Source organism: Schistocerca piceifrons, chromosome 8, assembly GCF_021461385.2.
Source record: "Schistocerca piceifrons isolate TAMUIC-IGC-003096 chromosome 8, iqSchPice1.1, whole genome shotgun sequence".
Taxonomy (NCBI): Eukaryota; Metazoa; Arthropoda; class Insecta; order Orthoptera; family Acrididae; genus Schistocerca; species Schistocerca piceifrons.
Window position 1 is genome coordinate 317551722 of NC_060145.1, and position 16957 is coordinate 317568678.

Consider the following 16957-nt stretch of genomic DNA (forward strand, 5'->3'; position numbering starts at 1 on the left):
GGTATTACTTTACATCTTGAGTTATTGCGATATAGAACAATGTTTTCTGGTGGTGACTTGTTGGAACCATTTTCAATAGTCAAACGACTGTACCGAGGGGCGATTAGAGGATCTGCTAGACAGCTGCGCTATGTGGGTTGCATTCGAATCAGGCAAAATGCAATTCAGGTCGTTCGGATACTTTTGAGCTCGACTGTACCATCACCATAAAAGATTTTAAAGCATATCTTAACTGACCTCATCCATCAAAAACGGCGGTTCATATCGCCGTATGGCGAAACACACATAGGTTTATAGTGATTTCTATAAATTGTTTATGGTAAAAATTGCCAAGATTCTTTTGAAAGGGCGCGACTGATTTTCTTTCCCAATCTATGCTGTAGCTCCGTCTCTAATGACGTCGGCGGCGGGATATTAAACCCTAATATCTCTTCTTTCCTTTCATCTCTTCGGCTCAGTAGAGGAAACTCATTCCCATCGTCACTCTGAAGGCCTGGACACTTCAAAATTCCACGTGGCCATGGCTGAGAAGCCGAAGTCGTAATTTTTACCGTGCGGAAATACATTGGTCAATCAACCAGAACATTACGACCACCTACCTAATAGCCGGAATGTCCGCATTTGGCATGGCTAACAGCGGCGACGCGTCGTGGCATGGAAGCAATGAGGCCTTGGTGGGTCACTAGAGGGAGTTGCCACGACATCTGCGCACACAAGGTATCTAATTCTGGGGGGTGGGGAGTAGGGGTGTTCTGAAACCATGTTCAATCACATCCCTGATGCATTCGATCTGCTGAGTTTAGAGGCCAGCACACCAATTGGAACTCGTCACTGTGTTCCTCCAACCACTCCATCACACTCCTCGCCTTGTAATATGGCGCATTATCTTGTTGAAAAATGCCACTGTCGTCAGGAAACACGATCGTCACGGAGGAGTGTACATTGGCTGCAACCAGTGTACGAAATCCTTTGGCCTTCATGATGCCTTACACTGTACCCATGGATGATCACGTGAATGTTCCCCAGAGCATAATAGAGCATCCACCAGCCTGTCTCTGTTCTGCAGTATAGATATTAAGGAGCTGTTTCCCTTGCAGATGACAAGTTCTCGTCCCCCCCCCCCCCCTCCCCCTTTCAGCATGATGAAGAAGGCATCAGGATTCATCAGACCACGTAACGCCCTGCCTCTGCACCAGCATTCAGTGCCAATGGTCATGTGCGCATTTTAGTTGTAGTTGCCAATGCCGTGCTATCAACATTGGCACATGCATGGATCCTCGGCTGAGGAGGCCCATCGCTAAGGGGGTAGGACGTCAAACGGGCCGTCTTGGAGCAGGAAAGACGCCACAGGACATTTTAGTTTCCACTGTCTATACTTTTACTAATAAATTCATAGAACTTTGTCAGCATGACCAGGATGGATTCAGGATTCACAATCATAGCAGTGGAAGTTCAAAAAAATTACAAAATAAATTTTTTTACATGTGAAAGGTCATCATTTTTTCATTTCTATTGGTTGCGTTTGTTGCTATAGGTACACGTTTCTTCATAAGTAAGAGAGATTCTTCGACGAATTTTGCACAGTATACAAACCATACTTACAGGTGTATGAAACTCTAGAAATTATTTAATTTATGAAAAAATGAATGTGCTGTGTCATTTTAAACTTCATGCTTAGAAAAAACTCAAATTTTATAGCTAATTATCTCAATTTTTAACACAGTTTTTAATAGATTTGGAAAATTCTAGAGTTTCATACACCTGTAAGTATGGTTTGTATGCTGTGCAAAATTCATCGAGGAATCTCCCTTACTTATGAAGAAAAGTGTGCCTATAGCAACAAATGCAGCCTATGGTAAGTGAACAAAAGGTGAAATACAAATGTAAAAAAAATAAATTATTTTCTTATACTTTTGAACTTCCACCACTATAAGGGTAAATCTGAATCCTTTCTGGTCATTCTGACAAAGTTTTATGAATTTATTTTTAAAAGTATAGACAGTGGAAATTGAAAATTCCTGTGATGTCTCTCCTGCTCCAAGTCGTCCCGTTTGACGTTCTATCCCCCTTAAGAGAGTTCAGTGCACTGTGTGTTCAGACACACTTGTACCCTACCCACCATTAAAGCTGGATGTTAGTTCCACCACAGTTAGCCACATGTCATGTTTTACCAGTCTGCCCAGCGTACAACGTCCAACATCTGTAATGAAGGGTGGCCGCTGAACCCCATGATGTCTCTATGTGGTTTCACCTTAGTTTCGCTGCGTTTTGAGGACACTCACCAGGGCACTCCTCAAACACCTGACAAATCGTGCAGTTTCCGAAGTGCTCGCGCTGAGCCTCTGAGACATCACAGTCTGCCTTCGATCAAAAACATCGCTTGCCTTCCCATTCCTCACGCGGACAGCTTGCTCACTGATAGTACGAGCACCGTGCGTGTGACTGGCTAGCAGTCATTCTTCGCCAGGTGACGCTGCTATAGCTCGCGCACAGCCGATGCACAGTCACCAGTTTTCATCCAAAGTGCTGGGCGACTTCATTCGTTTGTTCGGAGGGGGAGGCCGATAATTAAGCGTTTTCCATCTTTCGGCCGGTCAGCGATGACAGAATCGAGGCACGCACACTGTAATCTTTCTCAGACGATTTCACAAAATCTATTTGGTAGAAAAAAACAATTTTGCTTTACTACATCTACACCACATCTACGTGATTACTCTGCTATTCACAGTAAAGTGCCTGGCAGAGGGTTCAATGAACCACCTTCAAGCTGTCTCTCTACCGTTCCACTCTCGAACGGCACGCGGGAAAAACGAGCACTTAAAGTTTTCTGTGCGAGCCTTGATTTCCCTTATTTTATCGTGATGATCAGTTCTACCAATGTAGGTGGGTGGCAACAGAATGTTTTCGCAATCGGAGGAGAAAACTGGTGATTGAAATTTCATGAGAAGATCCCGTCGCAACGAAACACGCCTTTGTTTTAATGATTGCCACTCCAATTCACGTATCATGTCTGTGACACTATCTCCCCTATTTCGCGATAATGCAGAACGAGCTGCCCTTCTTTGTACTTTTTCGATGTCATCCGTCAGCCTCATCTGACGCGGATCCTACACCGCACAGAAGTACTCCAGAATAGGGCGGACAAACGTGGTGTAAGCAGTCTCTTTAGTAGACCTGTTACACCTTCTAAGTGTTCTGCCAATGAATCGCAGTCCTTGGTTTGCTCTACCAACAACATTATCTATGTGATCGTTATAATTTAGATTATTTGTATTTGTAATCCCTAAGTATTTAGCTGAATTTACAGCCTTAAGATTTGCGTGACTTATCGCGTAATCGAAATTTAGATGATTTCTTTTAGTACTCATGTGAACAACTTCACACTTTCCTTTATTCAGGGTCAATTGCCACTTTTCGCACCATACAGCTATCTTATCTAAATCATTTTGCAAGTCGTTTTGATCATCTGATGACTTTACAAGACGGTAAATGACAGCATCATCTGCAAACAATCGAAGACGGTTACTCAGATTGTCTCCTATGTCGTTAATACAGATCAGGAACAACAGAGGTCCTATAACACTTCCTTCGGGAACGCCGGATATTATTTCTGTTTCACTCGATGACTTTCCGTCTATTACTACGAACTGTGACCTTTCTGACAGGAAATCACGAATCCAGTCGCACAACTGAGGCGATACTCCGTAGACACGCAGTTTGGTTAGAAGACGTTTGTGAGGAACGGTGTCGAAAGCCTTCTGGAAATCTAAAAATATGGAATCAATTTGACATCCCCTGTCGATAGCACTTATTACTTCATGAGTATAAACAGCTAGTTGTGTTTCACAAGAACAATGTTTTCTGAATCCATGCTGACTATGTGTCAATAAATCGTTTTCTTCGAGTTACTTCATAATGTTCGAATACAGTATATGTTCCAAAACCCTACTGCAAATCGACGTTAGTGATATAGGCCTGTAATTCAGGGGATTACTCCTACTTCCCTTTTTGGGTATTGGTGTGACCTGAGCAATTTTCCAATCTTTACGTACGGATCTTTCTGTGAGCGAGTGATTTAAGCTGCTTTGTTACACCGAGGATATCTACTTCTATGTTTCTCATCTTGGCAGCTGTTCTTGATTGGAATTCAGGAATATTTACTTTTTCGTCTTTGGTGAAGGAGTTTCGGAAAATCGTGTTTAATAACTCTGCTTTAGTGGCACTGTCATCAGTGACTTCACCGTTGTTATCGCACAGTGAAGGTATTGATTGCGTCTTGCCACTGGTGTGCTTCGTGTATGACCAGAATCGCTTTGGGTTTTCTGCCAGATTTCGAGACAGAATAGATTTATATGTCAGATTCATGATTTCGTTAATGGTTATAGTTATTGTGATATTGACGCGAAAAGTAAGGCACTGCGCAAAATTCGGGAAAGCGTGCAATGAAAAGTAGAGGTTGCTACGATTTTGTGTTTTGGTGCATATTATACAATATGTTGTTGTGCGTATGAAATTTAGCTAACATATTGAATTTTTCTTTAGATTTGGGTATAGTTATCTACCTGTCACAAATTTAGAGAAAACTGACCTGATGTAGTACACTTATTTGCAGTCGCGCCGCTCCAGCGATAAAGACAGAATGAAATATCCACAACATTTCTCACGCTTCATAAACGGTTTCAGATATCGAAATGAGATTTTGACAAATGATAGCATGCAAAGAGGAGACAATTTTCCCATATCGTTATTATGTAAAACTTCATTATTTACCGTGTTATTCTAATAACTACATTTTTGGTGAAAGAATGTAATTTTTAGAGGCCATCGATAGCTCGTGAAACGAGAAATGCTATGGTTTTTGGAACAACATACGTGAAGAAATTAGATATTTTTGCATTTTCATAAGCTACTGACTTTACTTTTCCTCAGTTTCTCACTTAATACACTTATAAAGTACTGATTCAGAATTCTCTCGCAATTATGTCTGCACAACATGTGAGTGTGAAGAGAAAGTGCAAACTACTGATTGAGAATTCTCTCGCAATTATGTCTGCACAAGATGTTAGTGTGAAGAGAAAGTGCAAACTCCGCTGAGTTTTGGCGAAAGAAGCAAACTTTGATATAGCAGCCAGAGAATTGTGTAGGTTTTGCTCAAAATTCTCCACTCATGACACTTCTCTGAAAGTTATAATTGGTTAACAAGTCAAGCGCTGCATTTTCGGACGAATTTCTTTTAGATACTAACGAAAACGGAGGTGACAGTAAATACTTTTGAATGGTCACCATCCAAGTGTGGCAGTGGAAGAGCCCCACTTAATATTTGCAGAAACTGTGAGCGTAGGCTTTAGTTTAGACCGGTACTTTCCCTATAGTCCTAGGCATGTCTCCTACAGCGCTCTGAGCGGCCTCCCGCCACTGCCTCTCTTCCCACGCTTACCCAGCCGACTGCGCATCTAGCGGCCATTGCATTCTGCGTGCACTATTTCACCTGGACAGGTTTATATCGATTGCAGTTTGCTGCTCATAATGTTCTGGCTGATCAGTGTATGTTCATACTTCGAAATTGGATAGAAGCTACTGAATAAGCCGGAAATTGTACTAAATGTTAGGCAACAACTCACGAGGAGTATGATTTTGCAGTGCGTAAATTTAGCTTCTTTTCTTGTGAACTAAAAGAGAAATAAATTAGGGTACCTTACTTTCTGACCTATCCTCGTGCTACTAACAGTAGTCTTACTTAGATTTTTTCATTAATTATTCAGTATCAGTACGAAATACTGACAAGCTGTCTGCATAGGAGAAGTAGTTCTTTTGCTTTTTACGCAGTATATCCTACCTCCATAATTTAAGTCAGCTTAAAACCGAGTGCAGCGTCGGAATTAGAACGCTACCTTTCGTGGACAATGCTCTTATAATTGAACAGTCCGAACTAGTATCACGGGTCGTCTCAAAACGCCTACAAGACCAGGTACCTCATTGTTGCTTCCACAGCAGTGGGAAAACGACAGGAATCCAGGAAAACGGATTCAGTTAACACAGAAATGGAACTTATTGTTACCACAGTAGTGGTCGGTGAAACCATCACTTGGAAACCGGCAGCACTACAAACAGTTTGCAACTACTTCTTGTCGTATTGATTTATTTGATTTTTAAGGCGACGGCAACCACAGGACTGAATGGCATGATTAGGAAGCTAGCCAGTGTCACCGGACAAAAAACCTAATGACTGAGTCAAAGATCTCTTGTCCTATGCCACTGTAACCACATGCCTACCTAGTGTATCCAATTCAGGCAAATGAAAGATTTATAGATATCGAAGTCTCTATACAACTTCACTGTACGTTTCTATAATGGTCTATTTTGTTGGACCTTACGCACTTCAAGACGTTAACTGAAAACGGTGACGACGGTGTAGCCCCTTCTTAAGCGGAGCGCTGATTCCACAGGGAAGGAAAATCAGCTCGCAACATCCCGGCAAACTTTCCAGAATGCCATCAGAGTAGGTGATAAGTTACGGTTGCCACGAATCCTGTGTCATCTTGATCTCCCTTAAAATGTGTGATATGTGTACTTCTTACCAGTAAGAGTATTTTTATGTTCTTCATTCCACTCGAGTTTTAAAACGTGTAATTGGATCATATATTGTAGTCCAACCTGTAACGAACGAGCTATGTTTTATCTCTTGAAACAAGAGCCGCTCTCGTGAATAGAAATAGCTACTTGGAACGCCAAACTTTGGCAATATATTCAACACAACTGTGAAAATACATTGGGCAGACGCTACAAAATATTCAGTGACAGATTAAACAAAATACTAATCAACCATACATGGATAGCTCCTTCGTTTGTGCTAATCTGCAAGGACAGCTGTCATACTAACTCCGCAGAAAACCTCGGCGTTTGCTGTATTGATAATGGCAGACATGAAAGTAGCGCCCCACCGAAGTTATCCTGCGCCTCTGGCACAATTGCCCCCCCCCCCCCCCCAAATATCTTTCTTCTTTCCCACACAAAACTGCCTTTCTGCAATTTTTATACACAAAGTTAGCAAATAGTATAATTATGTATTTAGCTTTAACAACAATTAAGCATTATTGCGCAGTATTACTTAAATGAGCTATAATTATGAAAAATAATACACAGTACAAAATATATATCTTATTCTCTATGGTAACTACTGTACATTGATTTATAATAATAATAATAAATTATCAGTTGTAGATAAACTATTCATTCGAAATAAAAGAAATGCGCTACAGTTACGATTTCCTTTTTCAGAAACTGTGTTTTTGCAGTATTTTAGTTTTACTTTCCATTTCCTTGCCGCGCGGAGTGGCCGCGCGTTTTGAGGCGTCATGTCACGGGTAGCGCGGCCCCTCCCGCCGGAGGTTCGAGTCCTCCCTCGGGCATTGGTGTGTGTGCTGTTCTTAGCATAAGTTAGTTTAAGTAGTGTGTAAGTCTATGGACCGACGACCAGCAGTTTGGTCCCTTAGGAATTCACAAGTTTGAATATTTCCTTGCTCTGATCAAACTATTTGGTTATGTTACCGATGTCACGTTTAGCAATTCTGTCCTGTCTATTGAGAAGGTAGTGAAATCTGATAGTTTGTTTTCACCCCCACACTCGACCTTAGGTAGCTTTTTTTATCATCTTGAATTTTCCGAAACTGCGTTCACAAGATTCTGCAATCACTAACACTGCCATTTATATATCCTCAAAGCTATTGATACGTTTGGATAAGCGTCTCTTATAGTGCTGGAGGAAATTGGCATCATGCATCCTGCAGAACTGTCCATAAATCCGTAAGAGTACGGGGGGGGGGGGGGGGGGTGGAGATCTTTTCTCAACAGCACGGTCAAAGGTATACCAGATATGCTCAATAATGGTCATGTGTGGGGAGTTTGGTGGCCAGCGGAACTGATCAAACTCAGAAGAGTGTTCCTGAAGTCACTTTTCAGCAATTCTGGACGTGTGGGCTGTCGCATTGTCCTGTTGGAACTGCCCAAGTCCATCGGAATGCACAATGGACATGAATGGATGCAGGTGATCAGACAGGATGCTTATGTACGTGTCACCTGGCACAGTCGTGTCTAGACGTATCAGGTATCCCGTATCAGTACAACTGCACATGCTCCACACCATTACAGATCCTCCACCAACTTGACCAGTCCCCTGCTGACATACATGGTCCATGGATTCATGAGCTTGTCTCCATACCCGTACGTCTCCATCCTCCCGATACAATTTGAAACGAGACACGTCCGACTAGGCAACATGTTTACAGTCATGAACAGTCCAATGTCAATGTTGACGGACCCAGGCGAGGCGTAAAGCAAGGGTACAAGAGTGGGTGTTCGTCTCCGAAAGTCCATATCGATGATGTTTCGTTGAATGGTTCACTTGTTGATGGCCTAGCACTGAATTCTGCAGCAATTTGCGGAAGAGTTGCACTTCGGTCACGTTGAACGATTCTCTTCAGTCGTCGTTGGTCCCGTTCTTGAAGGATCTTTTTCCGGTCGCAGTGATGTCGGAGATTTGATGTTTTACCGGATTCTTGATATTCGCGGTACACTCGTGAAATGGTCGCACGGGAAAATACACGCTTCATCGCTACCTGGCAGATGCTGTGTCCCATCGCTCGTAAGCCGATTATAACACCACGTTCAGACTCACTTAAATCTTGATAACCTGCCATTGTAGCAGCAGTAAACGATCTAACACCTGTATCAGACACTTGTGGTCTTATATAGGCATTGTCGACGGCAGCGCCGTATTCTGCCTGTTTACGTATTTCTGTATATGAATACACGTGCGTATACCAGTATCTTTGGCGCTTCACTGTAGATATAGATGTAGATCTTATGAAGATAACTGTAATACTTCACAGCCTGACACACTGTACAAAAGGGCACAATTAAGTCGTGCCTTGTCGACAAGAGACTTTCCTCAAGCCACGGAAGATGGTCAACTGCGATTTACAAGTGTTGTGCTTCGCTCTGTATGGGGTGTCCTGTTTAATGACTGACTGATAGCTGAGAGACGCCACCGATCTCCCCAGGCCCTAGCGCACTTGCAAGCAAACCTCCGAGTTCTGACACTGATGGGCTAATCGGGATCGACCGACTGCCGTGTCATCCTCTGCCAGTGGCATCATGCAGATGCGGTATGGAGGGACGCGGATCATCGCTCGGTACTCCTGGCTGTTGTCAGCTCTCTTGACCTCCAAGCCGCTACTTCTCACTCAAATGGCTCGTCAGTTGGCACCACGATGCTGTCCACCCCAGTCCAGTCCTCTCACCAAGGAAAAATCATTTGCAGTACCGGGAATTTAACCTGGGTCCTTCGCATAGCAGCTAGATACGCTGACCACTGAGTTACGGATGAGGACCTAGAACACTCAAAGGTGTTCTTATTGCGGACACTTGGACGCATCACACGCATTTTTTTGAGAAAATCAGGCGTTTGTGATGCTGAGGATCTCGCAAAGGGCTGTGAGGCTGGCGCCACGAATTGAGACAGCGTGAGAATCGCTGCGAGAAACAGCGGCGTTCTTAAGTGCACCACACAGGCCGTTGATGATAGGAAACTCTGCCTCTGCGAAGAAGACTAAGGATTTTTCCACAGCCGAATATAAATGATTGGCGCTCCGTAACCAAGACTGGCAAGATGGAGCAAATGGTGCCGTTTGTTAGGGGACGTTCCAAATTGAGCCCACCAGTGCTGAGATGATACGATGGGAAATTGTCCTGAAGGACAAGAGCGAGGGTAACGAGATCAAAACTCCCATGTTGGAGCATTCGAGCAGTCATTCGCATTCTACGTCTTTTATCATTTTGATGATTTTGGAGTATATTCTCATTCTCGTAGTGCTTTTATATTGTGATACTTAATATTATTCCTGATTCTACTCCCTGCGTGACTTTGAGTTCTGGAAACATGTCAGTCTGTTTTCTAATCTGACTTCACATTTATGATTTCCGTATTATTCCCAGTTGCCGCTGAAATTTTATGACATCCTCGATTTCCATTCTAGTTTAGACAGTTTTACTTTTGGTGTAATGTTTGAGTACATGCGCATTCAACTATGTTTCCACTATTTGATCTCAATCTCCAAATATAGTTTCGACACAACGTCTGTTGTCTACACTAGAGGTACGAGACTCTGTACGATTATCAAGAAACCCCAAACTTTCGCTGTGATTCAGAGAGTAGAGCATGGCTGGTCGCAGATGGTGAACCACTTTTTACTTGGATAAGTAACTGAATATGAAATAGCAAGCAGAACACAGGTTAAGCTACTCTGAAACCTGGGTACACAGAGATGCGGAGATAAAAACTGTTGGCTGTCAGTCAATGCGCACGTGACTACCACCACCCTATCTTGACATCAACATGTCATCTGACACTATGCCACCTGCCCAACTTCGTTTAATTCATACTCCATGAGTGCTACATTTTTGGTGACCAACATGGGCCATTTAATTTAATTTGCTAACCCCAGTGTTACTCCATAACATAGGAGATTGAACTACAGTGATGTGGAATTTCCGTGAGCTTTCTCTGCGTGCAGGAGCACTGAACCATCTGACGAAATGCGTGTATGAGCCTTTCTGGAAATAACGCGAAGCAAAACGCGAGCACGTGATCAACCTCAGTTTCAGCGCGTGCGATAACAACCCTGAGGTGAAAACAAAGATATGTAATGTGTAGGAAGAAGAGTGGAAAGCAAAACACGATAACACAGAAGCTGCCAGCGCTATAATCTTCAACCTGGTGCCTCCCGTCAGCAGTTCGTATAGACCGAACATGCAATAGGTGATGCCTACTTTCATTGTAAGAATGGTCTTCAGTCAGAACATTTGTGAGTGATCCTCACAGTACAAGCACCAGAACCTCCCCTGCTTTTTCACCTGCTTAACAGCCAAGGGTGATCTAAATCATCTATTTTTCTGCGTGTGAGTTGGTTCGAGACCTGCAAATCCCTTTGCGCAAGAGACCAACCGGAAAGATCAGTTTTCCACTAAATGTAACGATTATCCTCGTATCAAAAAAGCAAAATGCCACAAAACAAGCATGGACTGTTAAATAGAATGTGACCTATATAAACAGGATGTCCCAGGAGGAATGGTCAATATTTGGGGATTGACAGGAAAGACCATTCGAAGCAAAGAAGCCTAGTACACATGGTCTCTAAAATAGATACCTTAACAACTATGAACACTTGTTCACCTTAGATATTGTGAAACAAATCTCTTGTACTGTAAACTCTTTGCTTTCCATATTTTGAGAGGTGACAGTATGGACCAAAACAATAAAAAATATCGAGTAAAGTTCAGACCTTCAAAGCTATAAACACTTGTTCATTTTCGCTAGTGTGCAACACATCTCTTTAGCTGAACGAAGGCTGATAGCTCTTAAGGTGTGCTTTTTAGAGCCGTTGATTACTTGACTTTTTTTCTTGTTTTGATCCATAGTACCTCCTTCAAAAATATGGAAATCAAAGAACTTGTGGTAGAAGAGTTTTGTTTCACAGTATCGGAAATAAAGTGCTCATAACTTTTAAGGTATGCACTTTAGAGCTGATGTTTACTAGACTTCCCCTTCAGGGTAAATGGAATACTTCTTGGCTAATCTACACATCACTGTAAACGCTAAGTTAAATGCAGAATCAGTTAATCAAATACTGTGTGGTCTGACCGGGATTCGAGCCCAGGGCATTTAGATTCCAAGTCATCTACTTTACAAAAAAAATGGCGCTGATAACTATGGGACTTAACATCTGAGGTCGTCAGTCCCCTAGAACTTAGAACTACTTAAACCTAACTACCCTAAGGACATCACACACGTCCATACCCGAGGCAGGATTCGAACCTGCGACCGTAGAAGTCGCGCGGTTCCGGTCTGGAGCGCCTAGAACCGCTCGGCCACCGCGGCCGGCCATCTACTTTACAACTAGTCCACTAAGCCTGATATTATTTATGGTAATCATAAGACGATGATGGTACTGGCTGGCTTTACTGTATGAGCAGCAAATGCCGGTAAATTTAAATAAATAAAAATGTTGAAGAGCTAGTCTTCATTCGGTATAAAAAAAAAGACCCACCCAAATATCCGTGGGCGTTAGCACGCCGTTTCCGGCATTCGAGGAGGTGCCGACGAGGGCCGGTGGGCTGGCCAGTCTGGATGAGGTGTTTAGGGGGTTTCCCACATGCAATAGATGAATACTGTGCTGGCACTCACGTCTCGCTTCAGCTACGCGATTCGCAAATATATAGAAAACGTTCAAACACAGTCACGTCGATATGAAACTTCCTGGCAGATTAAAACTATGTGCCGGACCGAGACTAGAACAAGGGACCTTTGCCTTTCTCAGGAGAGCTTCTGTAAAGTTTGGAAGGTAGGAGACGAGGTACTGGCAGAAGTAAAGCTGTGAGGAGGGGGCGTGAGTCGTGCTTGGGTAGCTCAGATGGTAGAGCACTTGCCCGCGAAAGGCAAAGGTCCCAAGTTCGAGTCTCGGTCCGGCACACAGTTTTAATCTGCCAAAGTTTCATATCAGCGTACACTTCGCTGCAGAGTGAATATCTCATTCTGGAAACAGTCACGTCGGACAGCACAGATGTAGACATCTGGGGTACACAAATTCTGCCCACACCGTGGGGAAGGGGGTGGGCAGGGGTGCCGACAGAAAGGCCATCCGAGCACCCCCTCCCGCAAACAACTGACTTGCCGACCTGTTGATGATATGGGATAAAGTTCAGAAAAAAGGGCTTGCTGTAAAAAGAAAATTAAGTCGTGCGGCATTTTTGCCAGGGAGAACCTCGAGGGGATGTTCAGTTGTCTACTTGGAAAAGCTTTCCGTTGTGAAGTGTGTTACGAGTCCTAATTGTATCTGTGCAAAGACAAGGGAGAGGATAAAACCTGATGCTATGGCATAGATAAACGCCCTACAATAGCACCTTAGGGTTACCAAACTTGATGTCTCCAACTGTTGGTCGGATTGCCATCAACATCGTCACATGTCTTGACTCCATGAGGATACTCACGAGATTGACGGACAGTCTAATGATCATTAATCGTACACTACCAGAGCTCTTCTTCCCTCTGGAGTCTAATGCTGGCGATGAAAATATCTTTCGCGTTCAGAATTCTAGCTGGATACCTCTAGCTCGAGTTTCAGCGACAGCGCTTACAGAGGCGAGTATTCGGAATTGAAGAAGCGACGCTGCTATCACGTGCATGCTGACAGTAGACAGTACGCGATGTAATCATCTTGCTGGCGATGCAAATTCCAGTTGACGTTTTCTCTGTATCGGTTAGTTAAGTTTGGGTTTTAAAACCCTCCATCTACGAGACACAATGGATTTCTTTTTGTGTTTACCCAAACATATTTCGACAACTATGTGTCGTCTTCTGTGGGTCTCGATTTATTTCTGAAAAATGTTGTACAAAGTTCATGGTTGTTTTTCTATTCTCGGCTTAAAGACTATGACGTGTGCATTTTGTTTATATTGTTTCTATTGCTCACCTGAAACTATACTACTTATGAAAGTGTATTTCTACGGGCTGGCTTGTTTTTATGGCTTTTTATCGTTCGACGAAATGTCATCTGCAAAGTAGTCGTAAGGACTTTGCTTATTTTTCAAAATACTTTTCGGTGAGTAATGTTTGTGTACGTCTAATACTTACATTTTTCGTCTAGTTGTACTTGTCTAGTATGAATCCTTTTTCCTTTACCATGATATACACTGTTTTCTACACCGTTTTTTAGTTCTCTAGCCTGTCTTCACTCTATTTTTACAAATGATAACTGAGAAAACGCTTAGGTCACCATACTCATAGAGAAACTCTACATCATTTTCGCAGCTCACTTGTTCATCGTTTTGTTTCTGTTCAGTGTGGCGTTAATTTAGAACGTTTTGTGAAAACTTTTTGTAGTGTGTCTGCTGGGGAATGGGGAAGAATTTATTTAGTGTGTGTGTGTGTGTGTGTGTGTGTGTGTGTGTGTGTGTGTGTGTGTGTTTGTGTTTGTGTGTGGGAGTGTGTACATGTGTGTGTATGTGTGTGGAATTACAAAGAAAGAGAGAGAGAGAGAGATAGTAAAAAAGAGGAGGATTGGGAGCGGATTCAGAAGCAAGTGTTTTTGGATATTCGAGGATGTTTGAAATGAATGTTTTATTTGGGGAAGTGTCCTTGTATAATTCATTAATTGCTGCAAACAGTGTTTTCTTGCACAGTGTTGTGTATTCATTCAAAACATTATTTCCTTCTATCCCTGCTTTTTGTATTGGTAGTTCTCCTCTTCTGTATGTTCTTTGACAAGAACCTATGCTTGCTCTGAGGATCTTGAGATCAGATTCAATATTATTTTAGTGGTGCTTTTCCTCTATTCTATTCTCTGCAAAAGCACAATGTGTAGTGTGAGCCCGCATCTCGTGGTCGTGCGGTAGCGTTCTCGCTTCCCACGCCCGGGTTCCCGGGTTCGATTCCCGCCGGGGTCAGGGATTTTCTCTGCCTCGTGATGGCTGGGTGTTGTGTGCTGTCCTTAGGTTAGTTAGGTTTAAGTAGTTCTAAGTTCTAGGGGACTGATGACCATAGCTGTTAAGTCCCATAGTGCTCAGAGCCATTTGTAGTGTCAGTTTTGAAGGCTCTGAGAAGCTCAGAATACCTCGTTTTAAAACCTGGATGTTTGGCCTGTGTACACAGATTGACATCAACCAGAAATTAAATGATAGATTCCAACGTTGGAAAATTTATCCGTGGAGTTATTGTTAGCGTATAGATTTTTTCTGTACTGCGTTGTTTGCACGAAATGATATTTGTATTCCTGTATGATGTTTGCAGGTGTAGCACAGTGGCCTTCGTTGCGGCAGTGATGGTGCCACTGCTGGTGGGAGAGGTGACAGCCCTGAAGCTATCCCGGACGGAGCCAGACGCACAGCCAGTTGGTGGGGCCACGCACCTCTATCCCTGCTTCTCTGTCTATCAAATAGACCTCAATGAGACGAGGCTCTTCACTCACATCGGCTCTCCTGAGAGCGGTACGTGCAACAGAGATAGTAGCATTGCTTTTAATTACAAATATGTACATGCAGGACGTATCGCCAGCCTCATATTTTATAGTGTTTCGGCAATTATACGCAGTTTCGTTTTTGCAACGTGAGCTAATAGCCAACCGCAAAGAAATACTGCTATCACGTGTTCGCATGTTTTACACACTATGATGAGCCAAAACATTATTATCATCTGTTTAGTAGTGTGATGGCCCACCTTTGGATCACAATATAGCTTCGATTCGATCATTTGTTGAAGGTTTCAGGAGGTGTGTGGCGTCAAACATGTAGGCACAGGTCGCGCAATTCCTGTACATTACGGGTCGGTGGTTTGTGGGGTTCGCTCGATAACGTTCCAGATGTGTTCCATCTAATTCAGATCAGGTGATTCTGATGTCCAAGACATCAACGTGAGTTCACTATCATGCTCCTCAAATCACCGTAGCACGACTCCGGCCTTGTGACACGCATAATTAATACGCTGGAAAATGTCATCGCCGTCGGGTAAGACATCAAGCATTATGAGATGCCATTACTCTGCGTTAATGTTCACGAAGTTTACAGCTGTCATGGTGATTAGATCGCTACATCAGGTCCCAGGTTTCAGACTGCCATCGCCTGGATGACAGCGTATGTGGACAAGACCATCGACATGGTGTACAAATAAATGTGATTCGTCCAACAGAGTGACACGTTTCCATTGATCTACTGTCCTATCGCATCAGTTTATCAATCTCATAATTGTTTTTTTGCAGCTCATCGGGGCTCCCTCTCCTGGGCCAATTTCTTCATCTTAGGGTAACGCTTACAGCCAAACGTTCTCAGTTATTTCTTTGTATATATTCTCATCTCTCTTCCCAAACAATTTTTCTCATCTGCAGTACCTTCTAGTTCCTAACGTCTCTCGCGTCCGTCGGCCGTCGTAATTTAATATATTATTATTGTTATTATTATTTTTATTATTTTGATTGTTGCCGACTTACGTGGTGGGCCTTGATAAAAATGATACTTCATTCAATTTTGATTTACGATTACATGCTTTTGTGAAGTTCTCCTTTTTAACAATATTAATCTTAAATTATTTGTTACGTTAATGAATGTCAGACTCGCTGGATCTTAAAATATGAGCATATAAGCTGAACAATGTAATAAACTTTTCATATTAATTTCCTCGGCTAGTCAGCTCACTTTAAAGCAAAGGTTCTCTAGTTATTAATTACAATTGCGGCCCACACACGCGCGAGAGTATTTTTTCTTACCTCCGTTAACCATTGCCTTGTAGTCGGAGTTCTGGCTCTGGCTGTCGGCTATGGTACTGAAAATAAGAATCTTAAAGCTACGTATTTCTGCAACGTCTGGCGGCTGTGGATAAAGATGTTTATTATGTTAATAGCGGGCAAATATTTCGCTTCCGCTAAATTTTATAAGTTAATATTGCCACGTAATGGCGTCGTTGGCTGCATCGGCCGCTGCGATTGTTGAACTGTAAATTACTTGAATGCAGGTTAATTCAAGGAAGGCGGACATGAAATCGGGATCACCTCTTACAAATTAAAAGTGCACAATAATATTATATCAATATATTATCTGCTTAACTCATATGCTTACATTTGCCAGCTCTCGCAAGATGTCCGTCTACACACAACCAAGACAAGAGAAGAAGTGAAGACGACTAAAAAAATTAACAAAAGAGCGTATCTTGTCGTCTCTTTAGATCATTTAGTTATGTTTCATTGCACTCGAAACTCACACAGAGAAATTATTATTTTACGGCTACACGATAAAAACATATTATTCAATTTTTAAATGTCGCTTCTTTATAAATACTGTTTTTTAAGTCTTTTCGTAATATAACACTGGGGACGCTATATTGCCCCCCGAAATGTTTATGTCATAAAAAATGTTC

General features: G+C 42.6%; 1 protein-coding gene across 1 annotated transcript in view; it reads left to right on the forward strand.

Moving 5' to 3' along the window:
• Nucleotides 1-16957, forward strand: part of LOC124711992 (mucin-7-like) — a 166329-nt gene that overhangs the window by 35323 nt on the left and 114049 nt on the right. The window contains exon 2 of the mRNA XM_047242278.1: nucleotides 14843-15039. Coding sequence (XP_047098234.1) covers nucleotides 14843-15039 — 197 coding nt within the window. The remainder of the gene's footprint in view (nucleotides 1-14842; nucleotides 15040-16957) is intronic.